General features: G+C 31.4%; 3 protein-coding genes across 3 annotated transcripts; 1 reads left to right on the top strand and 2 right to left on the bottom strand.

Annotated features, from left to right (window-relative positions):
* Positions 1-676: 676 nt before the first annotated feature.
* LOC101259709 (B3 domain-containing protein REM9-like) lies at positions 677-1,978 on the bottom strand. The gene is made up of 4 exons (XM_004233892.5): positions 1,865-1,978; positions 1,409-1,772; positions 1,197-1,333; positions 677-1,088 (listed from the first exon to the last, which is right to left on the bottom strand). The coding sequence occupies exons 1-4, from the start codon at positions 1,934-1,936 to the stop codon at positions 822-824; spliced, it is 840 nt and encodes a 279-aa protein (XP_004233940.3). The 5' UTR covers positions 1,937-1,978; the 3' UTR covers positions 677-821.
* Positions 1,979-10,814: 8,836 nt separating this feature from the next.
* LOC112940922 (B3 domain-containing protein REM19-like) lies at positions 10,815-11,996 on the top strand. Its single transcript, XM_069294360.1, has 4 exons — positions 10,815-10,951; positions 11,048-11,323; positions 11,416-11,603; positions 11,703-11,996. Exons 2-4 carry the CDS (start codon positions 11,260-11,262, stop codon positions 11,994-11,996), a joined length of 546 nt encoding a protein of 181 aa, XP_069150461.1. The 5' UTR covers positions 10,815-10,951; positions 11,048-11,259.
* Positions 11,997-12,530: 534 nt separating this feature from the next.
* Positions 12,531-16,762, bottom strand: LOC101260692 (leucine--tRNA ligase, cytoplasmic). The gene is made up of 2 exons (XM_004233372.5): positions 16,448-16,762; positions 12,531-16,171 (listed from the first exon to the last, which is right to left on the bottom strand). Exon 2 carries the CDS (start codon positions 16,141-16,143, stop codon positions 12,904-12,906), a length of 3,240 nt encoding a protein of 1,079 aa, XP_004233420.1. The 5' UTR covers positions 16,144-16,171; positions 16,448-16,762; the 3' UTR covers positions 12,531-12,903.
* Positions 16,763-23,503: the final 6,741 nt, after the last annotated feature.

The raw sequence follows: 23,503 nt of genomic DNA, 5'->3' as shown, positions 1-23,503 counted from the left end.
GAAAAATTAATTATTTATAATAAAAAATATATTTTTTTATTAAAGAAATTATTTTATCCACTTTAACATTTTTTGTACTTTGTTAAAAATAAGAATTAATAGTGAAAAGTGTTGAAAAAGGTGAATTACAAATTCTTTTTTATTTCTTTTTAAATTTTAGTTTCAAGCATTATTAGAATATAAGCATATTGAAAAGAGGTATACCAAGTTATCAACTTTTTCTATCAAATTCTATGGTTCTTACTCTTATCTTTATTTTAATATTTATCAACTTGTTACTTTATAGCACTATGTTAACAATACATATAATAATTGTCTCACTTAAGGATGTTTTTCAATGTTGAATTAATAAAATCTTACCTAAAACTAGTAACTGAAAAAACAATATTAAATTTCAATCTAAATAGTATTAAAAAAATAAATTTTGAATAAATACGTATATAAAGTATATCATATATTAGGCTGCGAATTGAACGCTCTCAATTATATTGAGTCGTCCATGACTAATTGTTGCATGGATGGTAGTAGGAGGAAATTGTTGTACAAGGGTCGTACTGTTGTATCGATGGGAAACAAAGAACAATCAGAATTATTTGTATCTGTAAATTGATTGTTGACACATACATCATCATATTGATACTTTAGGTGAAGTACATAATACAAGTCATCAAAAAAGTTCAGCAAATGCACATGATTTTCAATTTGGCTAGGGTAAATCAAGTTATATGAAACATACAAAACAAATTAAAGATGCCCAAGTCGTAGTTCTAGTTCCATCTTCATAACAAAAAGAAACCATTAGTACATATACATATTGTAGACTATTTCAAGCACTTGGATTTGTGGATCTTCTGAACCTGTAAAACACTATACTCACAACAATTTTCCTTAATCAACTTGAATCGACAAGTCTGACCATTGCCAATTCTGTTAAGAGTTCGAAATCCAGCCCATCCTCTTTTCATGTAAACCCTTTGCTGAGTATGCACTATGTCCACTAATTTCCACTTGTTGCCATTTCCATTTACCAGTCTCATTTTCTTCATCTTAGTTATGCCCGTCCATATAGCAAAGCTCTTGGGGATGGTCTAAACATAAATTCATAAAATAAAACATGTTTGATTTTCAGTGGAATTGAGTAATTAAACGCATAATTAATCAAAGAAAAAGAACATAAATTGGTTAATCAACCTTACCATAAAAAATGAATGTGTCTTTCTTACAACCATTTCAAAGTATGGATCTTTATTGTTTATGTTGATCACACTGAATCTGGTCGTCTTTGGAACATTTTCTTCTTTTCCGCCCTCGGCTTCTTCTTTTTTTACAACACCTGTAAAAAGAGTGAAAAGTATTTTTACAAATAACATGTGACTTTCTTATTTTTGAGATTACTAGTAACACTTACCTGACGATTCTTTTTGCTCCATTTTCATTTTCTTCAATTTTCTAGCGATTCCAACGTCATGTTCCTCTTCCGAAGAACTGGTTAGTTCTTGAAATGCTCCTCTGCCGCTAGAGTTTTTGAATGTTTTCTGAGAGTAAGGCAGGACATGGAACGTTGATTTATCGATGAGAAAAAAGATCAAAATGTCTCCTAGCTCCAATTTATGATGCACCACAAATTGTGGCCAATCTCCTTCACATATGAAGTAGTTTGAATTTTCTCTCACAATCTTTGTTTCCCACGACATTCCAACTACATTTGTTTTCAATAAGCAAGTCTTGGCCAACAATTTCTTGTTTTCTTTGATGAAAATAGGTGGCATGAGCTTATAAGAAGAAGAAAAATCTCAAGTATATGAAAATAGAGATCACCATATATAGAAGAAAATAATGGAAGGAAAAAGAATAGTAGACTTACTATTTTATCCATGAAACCTTGTTTGAATAATAGTTTGCAAAAAGATGGATGCTTGTTAGGATCCACTAGCATTTTGAGATCGATTGCAATAAAAAATAGCTACTGCAATTGTTAGTACTAGTGTGCAACCTTATTTATAATAAGGGTAATAAATATATATATGAATGATGGCTCTCTGTTATTATGTGTGCTTTGACAAAATAGTACTACCTCCGTTTAAAAAATATGTTCTGGTTTATCTTAGCACAAAATTTAAGAAAATAAAATAGACTTTAAAAGTTAAAAATAAAGTGTTACAAAAAAAAAAAGCAACAGGTCTTTTTTCAAAAATACACTTACAAGAAAAGGAGATCTCTTTTAAAAGGCCTCATTTGTTTTCATTAAGATAAGAGCTCTGAATCTGAATACACGTCTGAATATTATGATTTGCATTAAGATCTGGTTGTTTTGATCTGAATACACATCTGAATATTAAAATGTGGTCTCTAAATTTGAACACTTAATAATTAATGTTGTTTGTTTTCAATATATAAATATAAAAGTGAAATTAAACATTTTATTTTTAATATTTGAATGTAAAAGTGAAATTAACCATTCTATTAATAAAATATTATAAATTTTTCATTTCAACAAAATATATAACTTTTGAAGAAATTTGTTTTTTTAAAATTTTAATAATCATAATTTGAAGTACTATTTCTTCATTCAAAAACCTTGATAAATAACAATATACCAAAAATATTATTGCAACTATTGTTCTTGACACACATCAGTACAAGAAAATTATTAATATAAAAAAATACTTGAAAGGATTGATGAAAACTAATAAGTTGGGAAAATAAATGGTGTTTGATTGAGAAGAGTAAAAAAGAGAGTTTTTAGTTATGAGATAAAAAGACACATTCAAAGCAGAGAAACTATAATTTATTATATTATAACTTATCAAATGAATGTTATTAACAGTCTCCTGCAGATCTGATTCATTGCAGACCTTTTCGAAACCATTAAGAGGTTTTTTAAAAAATAAAATAAATGAACTTAGTGGGTTGAATCTAAATCATTCCGATTCAGACCTAAAAATCAAACTTACTTAATGGGTTAAATCTGAATAATCAAGTGCAAAAAAAAATGAGGCCCAAGAAATACTTATGCTTTTACTATTTGCAGGTTCAGCAGTTAGGAGTAAAACAAGCAGATCGAGTTAAATATAAATTGGTTAAAAATGATTTAAAGAAAAATGAATAAAGTACTCGACTTAGCTCATATTTTAAATGAGTAATTATGAGTTACCCATTGGCCCCTACAACTTCTTTTTGAAAAAATGAATGAACATAATTTATCCATTGGCAGAATGATTTGGGAGACCTTTATATTTGGCTCCATTAGTCAATTGGACCCTTATATTTACAATTTTGTCAATTAAGTCCTTAAACTCACTAAACACAATACTTTAAACCTTTTTATTATTCTGTGTGAAAATTTATTCATTCATTTTTTATCGAACAAATTTTCCTAACACTGATTGTGAATAGTAAGACAAACTTCTTACTATCACTTCTAAATGAGTAATATCAGTATTAACATTTTTTACCCATTTTAAAATTGATAAATAAAGATTACTCATTTCGTTACCCCCTACCAGTAGTTAACAAATAGAAAATTTGTGTAGAGAAATTTTAAATCTCACAAATGATCACTAAATTATCTTCTGTTTTTTTTTTTTTAATGAAATCACATAATTTTGTTTTTTCTTGTAACAATAGTGTTCATGGACATATTTTTTGAGTTAATATCTTAAAAAATCACTGAATTATGAGAAATTATATAATAAAGTCATAATTTTTTTTTGTATCAATAAAATCACTCAACTTTAAGTTTTTATCTTCAAAAATCACTCAATTATATTTATTATTAAAATAAATTTGATATAACAAATTAAATCATTGATATACATGTGACACAAGCCGACTTGTCTTCTATACTATTTATTAATTTTACGTTCTAAAATTTGTTATTTGACTATGTCTTTACTCCCAAATCCTAATCAAACATGAAAAATATAACTATTATCAGAATATTAAAAAATAGATTTTATAGTTTATTGATTTGAGGAGCCCATGATTATATGACATTAAAAAAATGATTTATTTATCATGTCAAATATATCTTAAAGATAAATGTAGTTGAGTGATTTTTGAAAATAAAAATCTTAAAGTTGAATGATTTTATTGATACAAAATAATAAAGTTCAGTGACTTTATTAGACAATTTTTCATAATTCATAAACCTTTTAAGATATTAACTCCATATTTTTGCTGGAAAAAAAAAAGATCTTTTTGGCTCCGAACAAAATGGTTATAATATTATCACTATTTGGTATGCTTTGCTCATATATTTTTACTGAAATTGAAAAATAAGGAACCCTTTACTGTTGACATTCCATTGGGTAGCAAGTGAGGTGCCCAATTTAATTTACCCAATTCCCACTTCCCTAGTACTGTTTTTTCTGGTTGACAGTTAAAGGTAATTGGTAAGTTTAATTTAATATGCAGAATAATGAATAATCATTCACCTGCATAGATATTAAAAGTCATTGTCACCTGAAAATTAAAGCTGATCAATTGGTTCTTATGTTAAATGGAAAAAGGCTATACTTATTGTTCGTTTTGATATCTATTTTTTCCATCCAAATTTATATAGAAAATCTTGTTTAAAGAGTACCTTGAGTTATATGAATTAATGTTTTTCTTTTCACTAACAAAATTTTACAATTTTTCTAAAGACAAATTTACATACAAAAAAAACAATCAACACTTTAAAATACATATTATCTTTTAAGCTTCATTTCAAATTTTGTAAATGCTTACACAATATTCTAACTACTGGTATCTAATTAATTATATTGAGCAATACATGTGGAGAACTTTTCACAGACTATTTACTTTACGGTATTACCAACCACTAGATGATGTTTTCCCCATTCTTTGTATAGTCATTATTATAATCTAGCTAGCTACTCCTAACTTATTCAGAAGGAAAGATATCACACTACTAAAAAAAAAGGCCAAAAGAGACCTAGAAAAGAGACCTCACGAGGTTTCTTTTCGAAAAAAGACCTCACGAGGTCTCTTTTCGGAAAAAAAAAACCGAAAAAGAGACCTCACTCAAATTCATATACAAACGCAATCAACTTTGAAAGATATGATTTCAACTTCACTCAAATTATATTGAAAAACTTGCACAATATTCAAGTGCTTTTAAGACTGCAGCTAGCTACTCTATTTATATTGGGCATGTTGTATTGGTGGAGAACTTTTAACTAGCTATGCAAATATATTTTACTTTACGGTATTCCAACCATTGGATAATCTTTTTTCTTGTTCTCTTAGGGGTTTTTTTGCTAATCGTATAAGAGATATCTTATTCATGTATAAAAAGTTACATTAGCTTTATTATGTTTGGTAGAAGTTTTGTGTTAGGTATAAAAGTCAACATAATTTATACCATGTTTGATTGCACTTTTCTAGTCCTACATAATTAATACCAACATAACTTATGAAGAAATCTATGTATAAAGTTATGTAGGGTATAAGGTAGAATAAGTTATGTAGATATTAGTTATAGAGTTTTTGGCCAAAAACATCCTTTAACTATACCCCAAACATAAACTACATCCTCAAAATATCATTTTTAGCAGAAAAAATCCTTTAACTATACACCAAACTTAAACTACATCCTTAATGTATCATTTTTAGCAGAAAACATCTTTTAAGTATTTGTAAGAACAACTTTCATCATTTAGTTAGATATTATCAAAAAATTAAGGGAACTTACGAAGAAATGTGTAGTTAACGTAACTATTAACAAAAGTTATTCTGGAAAATTTCATTACTTTCTACAAGTTCTTTAAAATTAAATATTAGACATTGTTGCTCATGGAAACTAAAAATGATTTGAAGGTGAGTGCACATGATTTGCTTTTTTCGTAACGAAAAGAAGTTGCAGATTAATTATTTTTACCTTTTTCTTAACCAATTAAATGAATAGATTTTTGGGTCAATCTAATATCGAAGTGACCAAAATATTGATTATGTCTTCTATTTGAGTTTCATTCTACATTATTTAAAAGTGAAAATCTCCAACAAACGTCGCTTCTAACATATTCAATTGAGAAGAAACATATTTAAACTAATAATATTTTTAATTAAACTTACATGAAAAATGAATGAAAAAACTGTCAAATTAAAAGAAATTGCATAATTCTTAACTCAATTACGAAAAAGTTCAAGATAATATTCTTGGCATATTTAAGAATAATAATTAGGAAGGAACGACTTAATTTTTATGGGATATATCGATTAGTTTTCTGATAAATTCAAGTTGAAGGATGAAAATTGTTTACGTTAAAATACTTGAAGAATGTTTTCTGCTAAAAATGATACTATAAGGATATAGTTTAAGTTTGGATTATAATTAAAGGATGTTTTCTGCTAAAAATGATATTTTAAAGATATAATTTATGTTTGGGATATAGTTGAAGGATGTTTTTGGCCAAAAACTCATTAGTTATACATGTATTAAAGCGATAAGTTACATATTTACCCTACTAATTTATTTTATTATTTTTAATTGGAAACTTTATTGTTTTCCCATATATAGGTTTCTTGTTTTTATTTCTTTTTTACATTTAAATCATTTTTATTTCTTTTAATTTATTTTATTTTTTTAATTGAAAACTTTATTGTTTCCTATCAACATGTGTTTTTTTTACTTCTTATTATATATAGATTATTTTCAATTCTTTTTATATACTTGTGATTTTGATTGGTTTATGCAAATATAAATATTTTTTTAATATTAGAAATTGATTGTATATTTTTTAACGGTACATATGTTGATCACAATATTAACATTATATATTATTCAATATATTTCATATTTATTTAGCATGTATTATTATTTTGTTAATAATATATATTAATAATTTACGACAAGTTTAATATTCAATAGTTAATAATTCATGCATTGTAATCTCTACGTAACTAAATAATATCTACATAACTAATATCCACATAGCAAATATTCGCATAATTAAACCCAATATAACTAAGCCCTGCATAACTAATACCTGCATAACTAGACTCTGCATAGATAATACCTGCATAATTAATATTTGCATAACTAAATCATGTATAACTAAACCTGCATAACTCTAACCATTAACCAAACAGCAATGCTCGAAATGGTGCTAATTCAATTTTCTCAAAAAGTAAATAAAAAATAATGTGGGAAATTTTAAATTTTTATTTATTTGTGTCATTCATGTTCATATTGTATAAGAAATAACTTATGTTGCCATGTCAATTTGATTTTAAAGATAAATGTACTTGAGTGAAGTTTAACGACTTTATTGGTAAAATTCTCATAGTTCAATGACCTTATGAGATATTAGTTTTATCCAAAAGTATGTAATTTTAATATGCTATGTGGTTTTAATATGGTTAAAAGACCCAACAAGAAAATAACAAAAAGCTTCATTTCATATACCAGATACCTTTTCAAGAAGCACCATATTTTAGGCAACCAGGATTACATTCTCATGTTGGCTCACTAATAAATCATCAAAAGTTCAAATTATGCCAAATCATGATTATAACTTCTAAACTCTTGGTGCATGGAGAAAATGAATGAAAAGGTTGGGTATATTTTATTAGAAAAATAAATCCTTGATTGGTTACATGTACATTGACATTTCAAAAAAGTAAATATTGCAATAAATATTGGAAGATGAAGCAAGTGACATTAAATAAATATAATTAAGTATTAAAAGAAGTTATACAAAGTTCAAGAAATACAAAATACACACTATTAAATCCATGAAAATTCAAAATACACGTTTCACGAATTATAAGGAGAAACCTAAACATCCAAATTATTCATATACTAATTACATACGGTTAAATGTGTTTTATTAAGAGAAAAGGCATAATTTTCTTCTAAATTTGCTATGAAAAGTCAGTTATATGCTTATACTATTGTGATGATCTATTACACATCTAAATTATTTAAAAGTGAATTTATTTCAAGCCCGATGCACATACAACCAAACGCAAAATGAGAAAGTGCTTCTCGGGATCCTTGGCAGCCTTTTTCGCTTCTTTAGTCTTGACAACTTCCTTCTTCACTCCGTGCATGTTATCAGCTTTGGCTTCGGATTTACCTATCATCATGAATCCTCCAGTGTTGAGAAAATGAACAAGAGGGAGAAGAACAAAGAGATATTCCTATTGCATTGTGGGGTGGTGAAGTGAGTGTGGCCTGAAAAGAAAGGGATAAGAAGGCCTTCCGGGAAGGACTCAAAGGAAATCTCATACTTATAGTCACGATGATATACGAGTCTGTAACTACGCTTGTGCAGAACTAGCAGACTTGATACAACTACAAGAGCAATTAGGAGTTAACCCAATTTGTCGGGGTATGGTTATTTAGTATGCATCATTGTGTCTCATCGATCTTGTGCATCCCTAGCTATACTGAAAACAATTAAATATACTAAATGTATAAAGGGCTCGATGCAAAAAGCATGGATATCCCCAATTTTCTGGAGCCACGGGATGGGTGAACGTTTTCTTCCTCAGAGTCTGATAATACTATTAGCTGCATAAAGACTCTCTTCGCTTCTTTAGTCTCTGGAGTTATCTTCATCAGGCCAAGCATGTTATCATCTTTGGCATGGGATTTACCTCCTTTCATGATGAACCAGAGTGAGACAAAAAAACAGATGAGATCAGTGCAGGCTGAAATCGAAGGGTTAAGAAGACTATGCAGGGGAGGAACTCAAAGGGAATCTCATACTTAATAGTCAGGACTCACGATGATATAAGAGTCTTTAACTAGGCTAAAAGAGTGACTTATGTTTCCGAAATAGCAAACTTGATACAAGAAACAACAGTAGTTAGGACTTAACCCCAAGTAGTCATGAGTATGATCTATATGCAACCGATTGTTTTCATTGTGTCTACCATAGATTCTAGTTCATGCTCAGATTAACTGAAAACAATTTAAACATACCAAATTTATAAAGAGGTGAACCTTACCTCGACGTGAATAACATGGATTTCCCCCATCTTTGGAGCCACGGGATGGATCCACCCTCTCTTCTTCAGAATCTAATAGAATTACTGGCTCCATTTTTACTTCATTCACTTTGTTAGTCTCAGGAGCTTTGGCATCAGATTTCGCTACTTTCATGATGAAACCAGACAGAGACAAACAAAGAGGTAAGCCCTAGCTGAGTTACTACAAAGGGCTTCAGGGAGAGAATCAAAGGTAATCTCATACATACACTCTGTAACTAGGTTCAGAAATGGCAAAATTCAACAAAACTAGAACTTAACCCTAATCAGTCTCTGCATCGTTTGTTCACATAGTAAACAAAAAACAACAAAATATACCAAACGTATAAACTAGAAAGAGATCAAGGTTATGTAAATTTGAATAGCATGAATTTCCCCCTTCTTTAGAGTCACCCCCTTTTTCCTGATAACTGCACTGCCTCCATTTTAACTAACTTCAATTTTCATAAAGCTTCATTGTTCTCTTCAACATTTTCTACCTCATCCTCAGAACTGCTAAGCTCCTCAAAATGTGTAATTTTGGTAAGACTTCTCTTTGAGTATAGCAGGACTTGGAAGGTGGACTTGTTGATGAGAAAAAAGATCAACGTGTCTCCTACCTCCAACTTGTGATGCAACACAAACTGTGGCCAGTCTCCTTCACATACGAAATAATCAGATGCCACCTTCACTATCTTGGCTTCCCCAATATAGTCCTTCATCCGTTTTCGGTAAGGCTGTCTTGGCCAACATCTTCTTGTGTTCTTTGACAAAAGCAGCCGGCATTCGCTAACAAGATTAGGAAAACTCAGTTACAAAGAAAACAGAGCAAGAATATAGTGTAGATGGGAACTCTTAAAAGAAAAAAACTTACTATTTTATCGATAAAGCCTTGTTCAAGAAGATCGGAGAAAGATGGAAGCTTGTTGTTGGGAACCACTGCCATTGTAATGAAACTAAGAAACAGGAAATAAGAGAAGAGGAGAAAAAAATGCTTAATATGTTGGCTCACTATTGTCAGTTTGTTACTGCACCATTTCACGTTACACACTCACTCAGACACAGTGTGTGAGGCCATCTTTCAGTTTGTTACTACTGCCCAGCTGTCTGTCCTCTGTTACTTTCTTCCACAATTTTGTTTTCTTTTTCTGACAAGTGTCATTCCTCACTCTTTCTTGTATTTAAATTTTGATATCCGAAAAATGTCTCGTAAATTAGGACGGATAAAAGAGTATTTTGTAGGGAAGTTTTCATAAATGATTATTGTTTGGGTCTAATTAACTACTCGTAACTAGGGCTGTTTAAAACGGGACCAAATTGATAGCAGGGACTCACTCCTCACACAACCATTGTGTATGTAATGTGAAATGCTGCATTAACAACAGCAACAACTTCACCAACACCAGTTTTCCTCTCTTTTTTCTCTTCTTCTTGCTGTCATTTCAATTTTGCAAAATGGAGAAATCCGACAACAAGCATCCATCTTTCTCCAATCTACTTGAACAAGGCTTTTATCGATAAAATCGTAAGTTTTTTTTCCTTAAAATTCTATTTATTTCTTTCTGAAATGTGAGTTTTCCTAAACTTGATGATCCGCACTTGTTAGCGACTGCCGGCTGCTTTTGTCAAAGAACACAAGAAGATGTTGGCCAAAAAATGGATGACGGGATGTCTTGGGAAGCTAAGATAGTGAGGGAGGCGTCTGATTATTTTATATGTGAAGGAGACTAGCGATGGTTTGTGGTGTATAACAAGTTGGAGTTCGGGGACATGTTGATCTTCTATCTTGTTGAGAAATCAACCTTTCATGTCCTGCATTACTCCAAGAAACCTCGTACCAACATTCGACATTTTGAAGAACTCAGCTCCGAGGATGAGGTAGAAAATGTTGAAGAGAAAGAGGATGAGGAAGAAAACGTTGAAGCTTCAAGAAAATCTAAGAAAGTGAAAACAGAGCCAAAAGAATCGTCAGGTAAGTGTAGCATCCATTTCTTTATGCACTTCGGTTCGTATTTTGTGTACAAGCTATGAAGGAAATTAAATTAGTTGATAAATACTTTCTTGAAAGTTCATGGTACACCGTCCACCGAGTCGGATGATGATTCTACAGATATCCTAGATGGTACTCCAACAAGCAACAGATCAGGGAAAACAAAAATTTCAGACATGGTTGTGCATTCTGTTGAAAACCTAGGCCATTGTCCATTAGGACAGTCCAGCAAAATGTAAAGACAAGGAGATACAGAGGATGATGTTTCACTTGACATTCATATCAAAAGAATGGAGAGTGAGAAGAAGCTAGAGGGTGTTGCTTCACCTCCTTTCACAATTGTGGACCAATTAAGTAAGTATTTTGATCTTCTCTGATTTGCTATCTATGAACACAAACTTCATATCAGTCATCTAGCTTGTTAGATGTATGTTTTCCGTGTGAAGCAATCGACAATGAAGGCTGCAAGATGCAGAGTCAACAATCCAGTGTAATTTATGATGTGCGCAAGACAGTAATGGATAAAGAGAAGGCTATAGCATATCAAAGAGCAAAAGCTACTTTCAAGTCAAAAAATCCATTCTTTATATCTTTTATGCATCCTTCGTATATCTCCAGATCGAGCAATCATCTGGTAAGCTCTAGAAATTAACCGTCACTTTATATAAGTTTACAGTACTGTAATCTTTACTAGATTTAGAACACGTTGCATTGAGTTCATCTCTTTTGGCAGTGCATAATGTTGAGATTTGCTAGGACATATATCCCAGAAAACTGCAGCAACATAATGCTTCGTGTTGCAGGCAGGGGATCTTGGCCTGTCACATACTCTACGGGAAAAGCACAAGCTAAAATTAGCATTGGCTGGGAAGCGTTCGTGCTTGACAATAAGTTAAAAGTAGGTGATGTTTGTGTTTTTGAAGTTATTAAAGGCACTCAGATCTTCATGAATGTCACTATATTTCGCGCAGCAGGGAGCATGCCAATGCAGGAAACTGATGGGCAGTTTGTAGTTAGTTTTCATTAGGATATATGTAGTTTGGAATGAAGTTAGAATTACGTAGCAAATCTTGAAGGAAGGTTGCTAAATTTAGCTCGATGTGAAATTAAAACGAGCTATTATGTTCTATGTTTCAGCCTTGCCTTTCTGACAAAGTTTCATTTATTTTTCCTTTTTATAATGCCTATTGTTGGTTTTGAATCCTACATTCACCTTAAACCTGAATGGAAGGTTATTTATAACAATTTTCAAAAAGATTCAAAGGAACTAAAGGGCTTAGCCAACACCATATACACGATATACCTTTATATTAACTCGATTCACTTAAGTAACGTAACCTATGTTGCTTAGACTTTTCAAAAATGTTAATGGGCGAGTGTTAGGATCCTTCCAAAGTAGTGCATTTTCAGAGGATCCAACACAACGCAACAACATTTTTGGAGTGTTCGAGCAACATCGAGTGTGACAGATCCATTAAAAAGAAGGTTCCGTGGGATTCTGGCAAGAAAGAAATGGAACTAGCAGTTAAAATTTTGTTATGAAAAAATAAAGGCCTCAGAATATGAAATTACGTAAATTACTCAACAAAAAACAGTCATACTTGAACAGCTTATACAGCATCAAAAGACAATCAAGCTATAAGCAGAAATGATCAAAAGATGATACAACTAGGAAAACCTTGTAGAATGGTAAACTCAAAGATGCTCAAATTGTCAAATTCCTACTCAACGAGTACTACTGTGGAGATATGATTGCAGCTGCTCCATATCAAGATTGAAGCAAATAAACCATTAATTTGGACCTAGAATGTCAGCAAGTAATAGAATGTAGGCAGAATGCACGGACAAAAAAGATCTAGAAAGAGAGTATCACATCATGTAGGTCTCAAACAAGACTTGTTCATCACAAAACTTATGCAGCAAAAATGATTTACTCAGAGAAAGATAGCAGTTGGATTTCCTGGTGAGGGAGGATTCTGCTTCACAACTGCAGCATGAGGCCCTGCTCTCTCTAGAGCATCATCTGTCATAGATAAGATCTCCAATGTCTCAAGACCAAGCTGTCTCTTGATCAACTCCGAGTTCTTCTCAAGGACTTCAATCTCACCAAACGGAAGCTTCAAGTCCAATGCTTGAACCCCAACAGCCACTACTTCGTCTTTCTTGAACCTCAAGAATGGCATACACAGCTTTTGTATTTGTTTGAAGTTGCCTTGTTGCCCGATCTCACTCTTCTGCAATTCGGAGAGGATTTCTTTGTCAGGTGCAAAGGAGCCAGTTGAAGTGTCGAATTTCCTCTGCAGGATTCCCAAACATTCCTTTTTCCATCCACTATACTGCTCATCCACATATACCAGGCCCACAGAAGGTTTGTTTTGGCTAGTCAAATTGGCATTTCCTTTCTTTGAACCAGAAACTTGCTTCTGAAGCAGCTTCCTCATCGAGACAATCGTGTCTTGCAAATATTTGTTGGCCTTCTTAAGGCTAAGATCTGGCAAATCAGCCTCTGGCCAGCCAGCTTTGATGCCATAACCATCCTTCTTCAAAAGCTTTCTCCAGGCATACTCAGCATAGTGTGGACAGATAGGAGCAATAAGTCGTGTTTGAACATCCATAAATCGCCATAGCAAATCCCGGTTCATGCCTCCTGAACCACAGGAGAGCCTATACTCATCTCTGGCAGCCTGAAGATCATAAAAACCAGTTTTCAGAGCATCCCGGAACATGTACTCACTATAGTTCTTCTCTGTAGTCCTTACTGCAATATTTATTTCATTAGCAAATACGCGGTCAGCATATGTGGATGGAGGCCCAGTTCTTAAAGATGTCTCTGCATCAAGGACTTCCTGCATCCATGCTATTTCTTTTGTAAGACGTAAGATAGCAGCATTAGCTGTTTCAAAGACAAAATTAGCATCGTCCATCCCATCACCCGCATCAGCAAGAGAAAAGCGTGTGGCATCAGCTGAAAACTCTTCAATTGCCTGCCGGAGTGTTCGGAAATTCCCAGTGGACTTAGACATCTTCTCAGAGTTAAGCATTATATGCCCATTGCATCTGAAACCACGTGGCCAGTGGTGCTTAGGGAAGAGGGCAGTGTGGTTATAGATGCAAAAGGTAAGATGATTCTGAATAAGATCCTTGCCAGAAACTCTAAGATCGAATGGATACCAGTAGAGAAATTCCTGCTTCATCTCCTTTAGAAGAGAAGAAGATATATAAGAATTTTCAGGAAAAGGCCCATCACAGAACAAGAATTCCCAGACCTCATCTGTCAAGTGCTCTGGTTTCACTGAAGAACGATCATTACCATACATGTCCCCTTTCTGCAAGAAGTGTGCCACTGTGTAATATGCCATATAAATAGTGGAATCGGACAAGGACTCAACTAAGAATTCCTCATCCCAAGGAATACGAGTTCCAAGCCCAAAACTGCGAGAACAAGCCCACTGATTAAGCCAGCTGAGAGTGTGCTCAAAGCCATGTCGTGTCTCATCAGAGTAGAGATTCATATTGGCCAGACACTCCTCTGCAGCCTTCCTCCATTCTGATTCTCCATAAGTGATATACCATTGATCAGTCAAAGCCACAACACACTCATCCCCGGATCGCGACATGACTTTTTTCTCAGGTTCACTATATACTACAGCTTGATTTGACTCCAAAAGGTTGCTCCTGATCAGACCTTTTGCTTCTTGGACTTTCATACCAGCGAATTCTCCAACAATCATGATTCCCTCATAAAACCCGCCCTTGTAAATTGTTTTCTTTGCCTCATCAAGCTTATCTCTCTCATTTTGACTCTTGATTTTTTTTTCAATGCAAATCCTCTCAGCTGACCTGTCTCCAAAATCTGGATGGTTAATGATCGGAACTATCTCAAACGGCATGACCCACTCATCCTTTACACCAAATTTGGCCCTGAAAGCTGGCTTTGACTTCAAATCATGGAGGGCCATATAATCATCTGGGGAATCACTGGGAACACTAGTTACAATTCCAGTGCCCTTATCAGTAAGAACAGATAACATGGGCAGAGTGTATATTATTTCATTAAATGCCAAGGGAGACCTCAAAGGCAAACCTATAAGATCTTGACCAGATAATTCAACCAAACAAGTAGGCTTCTCAGGGATATGAGACAACCTTTGGTAGGCTAGATTAAGAGCTGCCCTATAAGTCATGACAAAAACCTCAGTATCATTAATCTCAAACGCCCCGTATTTTCCTTCAGGCAAAACCCAAGCATTTGTTTGCCCATACATGGTCTCGGGTCTCAGGGTAGCTGCTGCGAGAAATACCTTTTTCCCCTCCAGAGCACTCATCTTTGGTGGAAAGGGTGAGACAACTTCCATCTTAATAAGGGTATACTCCTGAGGTATAACTCCTTCACCGGAAGCACGGTCATGGTCAGCACATGGCTGACCATCTAGGGGTGAATATACGGTGTACCTGAGATCTTTAACAATCCTTCCCGAGGCTTTCAGCTTCCGCATTTGCCACCGCACAAACGAATCAAAGTATGGATTAATGTCAGTTGTAATAAAAACCCTACGCCAATCACAGCCCAATCCAAACTCCTTCAGATCCTCTACGGCCAGTGGTGGAAAGTATGTTAGCCAGTAATATGGGTCTGTAAACTTGGCAATCTCCTCATCCGACAGACCATAACTCCTCATTATCTCCCACTGGTACTTATCACCACCCGTCTTTGCAACTGCCTTTGATTTTTTTCCTTTGAATTTTCCACCCGGTGCAGGCTGATTTCCTTCAGTCTCAACCTTCGCTTCTGTTTCAACATTCTCCTCTTCCCTAGCCGGAAAAACAGGTGGGTTCCCAAACATTGATATCTCCCTTGTAAGCTTATCCGAAGATGCCTTTATGGGCATCCCAGTGCAGTGAAAGGCAAAAGGCAAAAGAACAGTAGCACCTTTCAATCTATGATATGCTGCTGCAAATTCTAGTTTTGACACTGAAAAAGCATGACCCAAATGTAGATATCCATTCATGTAAGGAAAAGGGAAATTCCCAAAGAACTTTTCCCCCACTTTAGGAGGTGATTCTTTAGGTTCAGCTTTAAAAACATCACCTTCAGTCCACCAGTTATGAACCTGTTTCTCTATCTCCAACAATTGGTTCCTTCGGGCAAAACTTCTGCCACTTTCTTCTGCCATCACTTCGCTATCAGCAACCCCACAGAATCTACACAAAACAGGTAGAAGAAAAAAACATCTTCATAACTATTATCTTCACAGATCCATCAAGAACCATGTTTAAGTAACTCATCAATAACCCCACAACCAAAGACTGACACTTTATGCTTTATTTTCAACATCTGAATGATGGGTATTTTGCAAAAACGAAAGAAAACAACAGATCGAACTGATTCAAGATAATTAGCATAGTTACTAATACATACAATTCAAAAAAAATGAGACACACATATAGAAAAAGTGACAAATTAAGAAAAGGAGTTACCTTGATTTGCTTAAATTGGATGTCAATACAACATATGGAGAAAGTTGCTTAGGCTGAAGTGAATATCTTCTCAGTATTTGAGACGCCACAATGAAGAATGAAAATCAAAGTTGGAAGGGTAACGCTTACTAGGTTTTAGCTTTCTTTTGTCTTTACTGTTCAGCTTACCATTGAACTACAATGGTCCCTGAAAAACTAGGATTAGGCAATTTCACCCCACTAGATTTTGTTATCTCATTTTTGTATATCTCAACAATTTTGCTACTATTAACCCAAGTCATTATATTAATTTTTGCAAAAAAGGGATTTGAATGGTCTTAGGTTCTGAAGATTCTTTCCATTCAGTTTTTTTTAATCAAATAATTTCAAATTGAGTTATTTCAACTACAATTAATGATCTTTTAAATTGGTCAAGATTCTCTAATTTACAATCGCTTCTCTATGGTATCTTGTCGATTCATTTCTCAGAACCAGAATAGCTTACGAGTTACGATATGTTTGAAAAATTCGCAATCAATTAATTTTATATCGAAAGCCAATAAGGAATTCCAGTAGTAATCGATTGTTTGGTCCTTTGGAATAACTCACTAAAGTTAGTAAAATCGTGTTAGGATGCCCTAATAAACTATAAATCGAACCGATCCAATCATTTTAGTGATCCTTCCTCTTTACTAGGTTTCTTTTTTGAGTTTTTCATTTTCTAATGAATTGAATCCACCCTGATTTGATCAATAATGAGATTCTTGGTTAGAGACGGATGTGACATGAACACCTAGCGCGCATCTCGATCATCTCGTCCTCTTGAAGTAGTAGAAATATTTTGGGTTCTTTCTTTAAAAATGAAACAATTAAGAAAAAATTACTTAAATGAGTGTCTTTTAATAAATAAATACTTATTTTAAGAAAACTTTTTATTTAGTATTATTTATAGCAATACATAACAATATATTTTAAATCTGTAGTATGTATTAAAAGTGAATTAAGTATGCAATATATATGTATTATAATTGTTTTAAAAATATATTATGTTTGTTTGGTAAGAAGTTGACACATTATATTATAAGGGGGTTTTGATTGGGAACTAGTTATCCAAGGATTGCTTATCTCGGGGTTAGTCATCCTGGGATAACTTATCTCACCCTATATATGGGATAACTTATCATATAACTATGGTAAAAATGGAGGGTACGTCATCCCAAACATGTCAACCATAAGACACCAAACTTTCATCCCAGTACTAAATTTTTTTTATCACAAGACTATATTTTTTTCTCATTTCCCTCACATCAAACGACCCCTAAGTGTATTAAAATGTGTGATGAATATATTATTCATCAATAAAATTTGTATTGTATGTGAATACTAAATTGTTCTTTGTAATACGTATTAAAACTGTATTATAAATGTATTAAAAGGGATCAAGTGAAAAATAATATTATTATAAATGATAAATATTTTTTTGAACAACTTACAAAAATGACTATATTTATAGGGTTGTTGAATTTTAATAGTTATAAGTATAATATTTACAAAAAATGATTACAGTTTATGTCTATATCTAGCTGGTTGTATAACTTTTATTATTATTATTATTATTATTATTATTATTATTATTATTATTATTAATACAGTTATAATTTAATTCACTAAATAAGGTAATTTATGTTACAACCCTTTAATTACTTCCCTAAGACTCTCAACTTTCCATTATTAAATTACCAATTAATATTTACCTATTGAAAACATATATATTCAGATTCCATTTAAATAAACAAAAATATTAGATACATTTTACCCCATTCTTTTGTTGTCTCTATTGTTCTTACTTAATTGTTCTTATTCAGACGTCATAAAAAATATCTATAGAATTCTATTTAGTTAAATTTATCTATTATATTTGATGAATTGGTGAATGAATCTTATTTCTTCGATTTTGAATAGTGAATTCCATGACAAGCATAACATGTGCAATAATTTTGATTTTTGTAAATTACTTATGTGGCGCTTCAATCGGACGATTCAACACATATAATCTAATTTCCTAATAAGAAAAATGTATTATTTAATTTATACAATTAGCATGAATACTTTGATTTCAAATGGATACAATGACTTGTATAACTTGATGTATTAATATATCTAGGATACAAATCACCATATAACTTAATGTATTAATATATCAAACTTGATAAAGTATATCAATTTAGCATACAAGCACAACAATTTAAATACATCTACCTTACGAATACACCTATATAATATACATATGACTACCTTTGTTGTTAAACAAAAATACATGGACAACCCAAAAATAAGAAAAATAGAACATAACACAATGTGAGTATCCAAGTGTATTTAAATATACTTATATACGCTAACAACCTTTCAATTTGTGATAATATTTTAATACAATTGGACAATTTAAAAAAAAAAACGACAATGAAATATAATACAACACAAGTATCTAGATGTATAACTATTTCACTGTATGAAAAATTGAAAAATACAAACCATAAGAGCACAACAAATTTATATAGTTACCTTATTAATACACCTATATACATTTGAATACACTTGTTGTTGAACAAAAATTGGATATATGGACAACCCAAATATAAGAAAAATAGAACATAATATAATGTGAATATCCAAGTGTATTCAAATATAATTATATACCCTAATCAACCTTTGCTCATATTCATCTTGTATTACTTTTTTTACAACTATATACGTATGAATATAACTTGTTAATTTTTTCTCCTGTTGTATAATTAAATCTCAATGTCTCTTTTCTCCTGTTCTTGTTGTACTAATTTTTTTCACAGCTATCGAAATCAACGAAGGAAGTTCATCCAATAATTCATCAAATAAATGTATATCAAATTACTGATTTTAACCATTATAATGAAAAAATCTTCAATTGAAACTCTATGAAAATATATAGACGTATACAAATATAATCTTCAAAAAATAAGAAAAAATGCAATTAGACGATACCTAATAAAGATGAATCACAAAAATCACTCTTGCAATTATGCAAAAGGATTGTGAATCAAAAGGATTTTTGAAAAATAAAATAAATCGATGCTATAGAAATATTGAAAGAGAAAACATTGAAGATGATAAACATAGAGAACAAGCACCGTAAAACAAGCCTAACATAATTGATTAGGTATGTACTAATTACTTTGCTACTTAATATTTCTTAATATACATATAAAATTGAAAAAAAATGATTATTCATGTATAATTAATTAACTTTGCTATTTAATATTATAGTATAGCTATATAACAAAAAAAAAAGTAAATGATAGCTATTCATTTTAAATATATATTAATGTTAGCTATATTATGTAGTTTTTCCTATTTTTTATTTATAGTATTATTTTGTAAGTTTGCGGACATTAGCTGCTCTTAAGAAAAGCCCAATATGACAGGCCCAAATAGATTTTACGCTTTGCAGCAAATTCTATTGAAGCAAACCATAATGTTTTATCTGCTGTTGAAGTTTTTGATCTTCCCAAGTTCATTTCATTTTCAAAAGCTTCAGCCTTTGAACTTGATATTTTCAAACAAAAAACAGTACCTTGTAAAGTGAAACTATCATCTCTCATCAGGAGCAAGAGAGTTTTTCTTTGTTCAAATATGATTTACTTATTAGTAAAATTAGCTAAATTTTAAATAGTAGCTATGTTTTAAACAGTAACTTAAATGAGTCTATTTGTGCAAATCCACCGTGTTGTGCGTATGTAAGCCCATCTTCACTTCCAAATACCCACTACGGCAGAGCCCAAGTCAATTGGCCCACAAATGATGACTCAAAACCTTCTACAGCATGATATTGAAAAAAAAAAATACATGTAGATAAACCGATTAGCACATCTCTAATTTTCTGCCTTAATCGAACCCCTTAATTTTACCTGGCTCCGCCCTTGTTTTTGAACATGGGTGGATCTAGGGCGTGGAAGGGTGTTCGAACACCCCCTGGTAAAATCCTCGATTAAAAATTACATTGTAATAATTATGTAGACATATAGATTTTAAATTTCTTAAATACAAGAAACGAGATATGTCCAATGGCTTGGGGTGGAGGGTGGGGTTCAAATTTGAGCTCGAGGTTCCAAGTTAAAATCATAAACGTTATATTTTTATTTTTCGAGCCTACTAAGTAAAAATACTAGATGAATCACTTGTTGACGATATGACTTTCAAATAAAATACATATTCAATGACACCACATCTCATTATAACATTAATCCTTTATTATTACAAATTTCACCACAACAACATTCTACATTTAATAACAATATAATTCATTATGATGGGATTGTTATATTCTCAATTTTGATAAATTAACAATCTATGATGCGAAAGGGACATAGCAAAGAAACTTGATCCTCAAAGTTCTCATCTTATAGTAGATGTCAATTATGTGCAACTGTAAAGACTAGGTTTTTTTCTGTCTTATGAAATGAACATGTTAACAAAAATAAATTTAGTTTCCGCAAATCAATAATGTACTACAATAAAAGTCACTTTTATGGAATAACTTTTCTTATATACATCAAGGATCTAAATCCTAAACCCTAAACCCTAAAATCTACTCCTATGATATAAAGGAGTGTAGTTTGTTTCAATTCTTGTGGCTATGAGTTGTGAGTATGGCTAGAGTTAGCCAAGTGGTGAGTGTTGAACTCTGTAGTAGGCAAGTAGCTAGAGGTAGTTGATATAGTGGGATATAGAGTTATTTTTTGTGTCTTTGTAATAGAGGAGTTACAAGGTGTGTAAGGATATTAAGAGTTTATTATCCTTGCTCGAGTTTGTATTTAGGAGTTATTTTAAGATATTTGAGCTTTGAGAAATTATGTGTGACAGTTGATCGTAATTTTTCCTTCCTAGAGCAAGAAGGTTTCCATGTAAATATTTGTCTTTGCCTGACTGCATTTACTTAAACACTTTCATTACTAGTTTTGTCAACGGGACCTTGTCTCTCGACTCATACAAGCCAAACATATAAATGCTTTGTAAATTTACTCCTTTATAACAATCATACTAAAAAATTATAAAAATATTTTATAAAAAATACTTTATGTAAAGATTAAAATTTAAAGTATTTATGATAATCGTCATTGATGTTATGCACATAGTAGATTTTAAGTACTAAATATTTAAAGGCTGAACTCATAAACAGTTCTCTAAATTTGTTGAGATTTTTCTCTCAAGTACCTTATAACTATGTCATTTTTCTATTAAATCATTGAACCACTCATAATTTGTTCCTTTTAAACACTATTGGCTGATTTTGATAGACTTTTCTATTGTAAATGTCTTCAATTATGTTTGTATTGTAATGATTTTTATTGAAAGAATGAAGACAAAATGTGTGTTAGCCTCATTTGTTTTCTAATGTGTTCAAATGACTTGAAGTATAAACACAAATATTCTCAAACATTTTCACTATCAATTGGACTAATGAATTATGGAACAACTTATTTATCCTCTATCAACATCGCTCACAAAATTTGGTTCTTCATCAACCGACAGTGTTTAAAGGAACAAGTTATAAGTGGTTTAATGATTCAATAGAAAAATAACATAGTTAAAGTACCGAAGAGAAAATCCCAACAAATTTAAAAATCTATTTAAATATTTAACAATATTTAAAAGAAAATAAATGTATTTAGATGATGTCTATCATATATGTTCATAACTTCACAAGCAAGCTTACGCCTGTTTGACTTTTTTACAATAATACTTCTTCTCTTTTTTTGGTTAAATTAGTTAACAAATATGTTCCTTAATTTTAATTAGTATAGAACATCATTAAAATGATGGGATCTTTTCCGTTCTTTTGTTTATAAATAGCTAAAGCCTAAATATGATTTAAATATCAAATGATAGTATACATATCATTCATGTTCAGACAAACGACATTGTCATATTGGAAGTCAAGATCTTAGTCAAGTTATTCTAAGGCGTGTTGATAGTTTCATATATATAAAACATAAGGCGTACACCGAATCCATGAACCAAGTCATACTGGAAAAAAAAATAGATTTATGGTTTGGTTTGATTAGTTTAGCGGCTAAAAGAAAATCGATCACTCTTGATTTGATTTAGTATTTTATTTATAGACAGAAAAGTATCATTTATAATCTACTTTGTTGATATATTTTAGTTTAGTTTGTAGTTTTCAATTTTATATATTTTATTTTAAATTTGGGCTTGTTAAATTTTGTAAATATTATATATATATATACACACGCAATCTTATTTTATTTATAGCTACAAAATATTATTTATAATCTACTTTGTTAATATATTTTTAGTTAGTTTATAGTTTTCAATATTTATATATTTTATTTCAAACTTGGGCTTGTAAATTATAAATATTTTATTTTGTATTAACATCCGAAGATACAATTATATTGTTATAGTTTTTCAAATTCGAAGTTAACAATTTACTTTGCAAATATTTTGTTTTGTATTCAGTTTGCCTCTAGTTTTTAATCTTGTTAAATTTAACATAATAAATGTTGATAGTTCAAAAAAAAATATTTTGTACTCATATGAATTTTACCTTCTTTTCAGAAATTTCTATACATTTAACATTTTTTAAGTTTAGCTTATCACATAGGTAAATGAAAAAATATTCGATCTCTTTTTCAAACATCGTATAACTATAAGAAACTGAAAAAAACTGAAAGAACCAACTGAAGTCGAAACTGAAAAAAATCAACTTTATGTGATTTGATTTAATTCTTTGATTTAATAAATCTACATAATTAATTTAATTTTTTTTTAATGAAATGTCAAACCAAACCAACCTATGTACACCCTACTTATTGTATATTAAAAAAAACCATCAATTAAAAGCAAGAGACATCAAAGAGCTAGAAGATTTCATCAATCATCACAACGACAATTGGATCATGGTCTACTAGTTGTTAGGTTGTGATTGAGTCTGTATATATATATATATATTTATATTTTTTTTTGTTAAGGGTTGATTATACTAGCGTTATTAGTTTTTGTTGGGTTCATCAATTAGAGTAA

This window comes from Solanum lycopersicum, chromosome 2 (genome assembly GCF_036512215.1).
Source record: "Solanum lycopersicum chromosome 2, SLM_r2.1".
Taxonomy (NCBI): domain Eukaryota; kingdom Viridiplantae; phylum Streptophyta; class Magnoliopsida; order Solanales; family Solanaceae; genus Solanum; species Solanum lycopersicum.
Note: the sequence above shows the minus strand (reverse complement) of the source record. Positions and strands in the feature narration are given on the sequence as shown.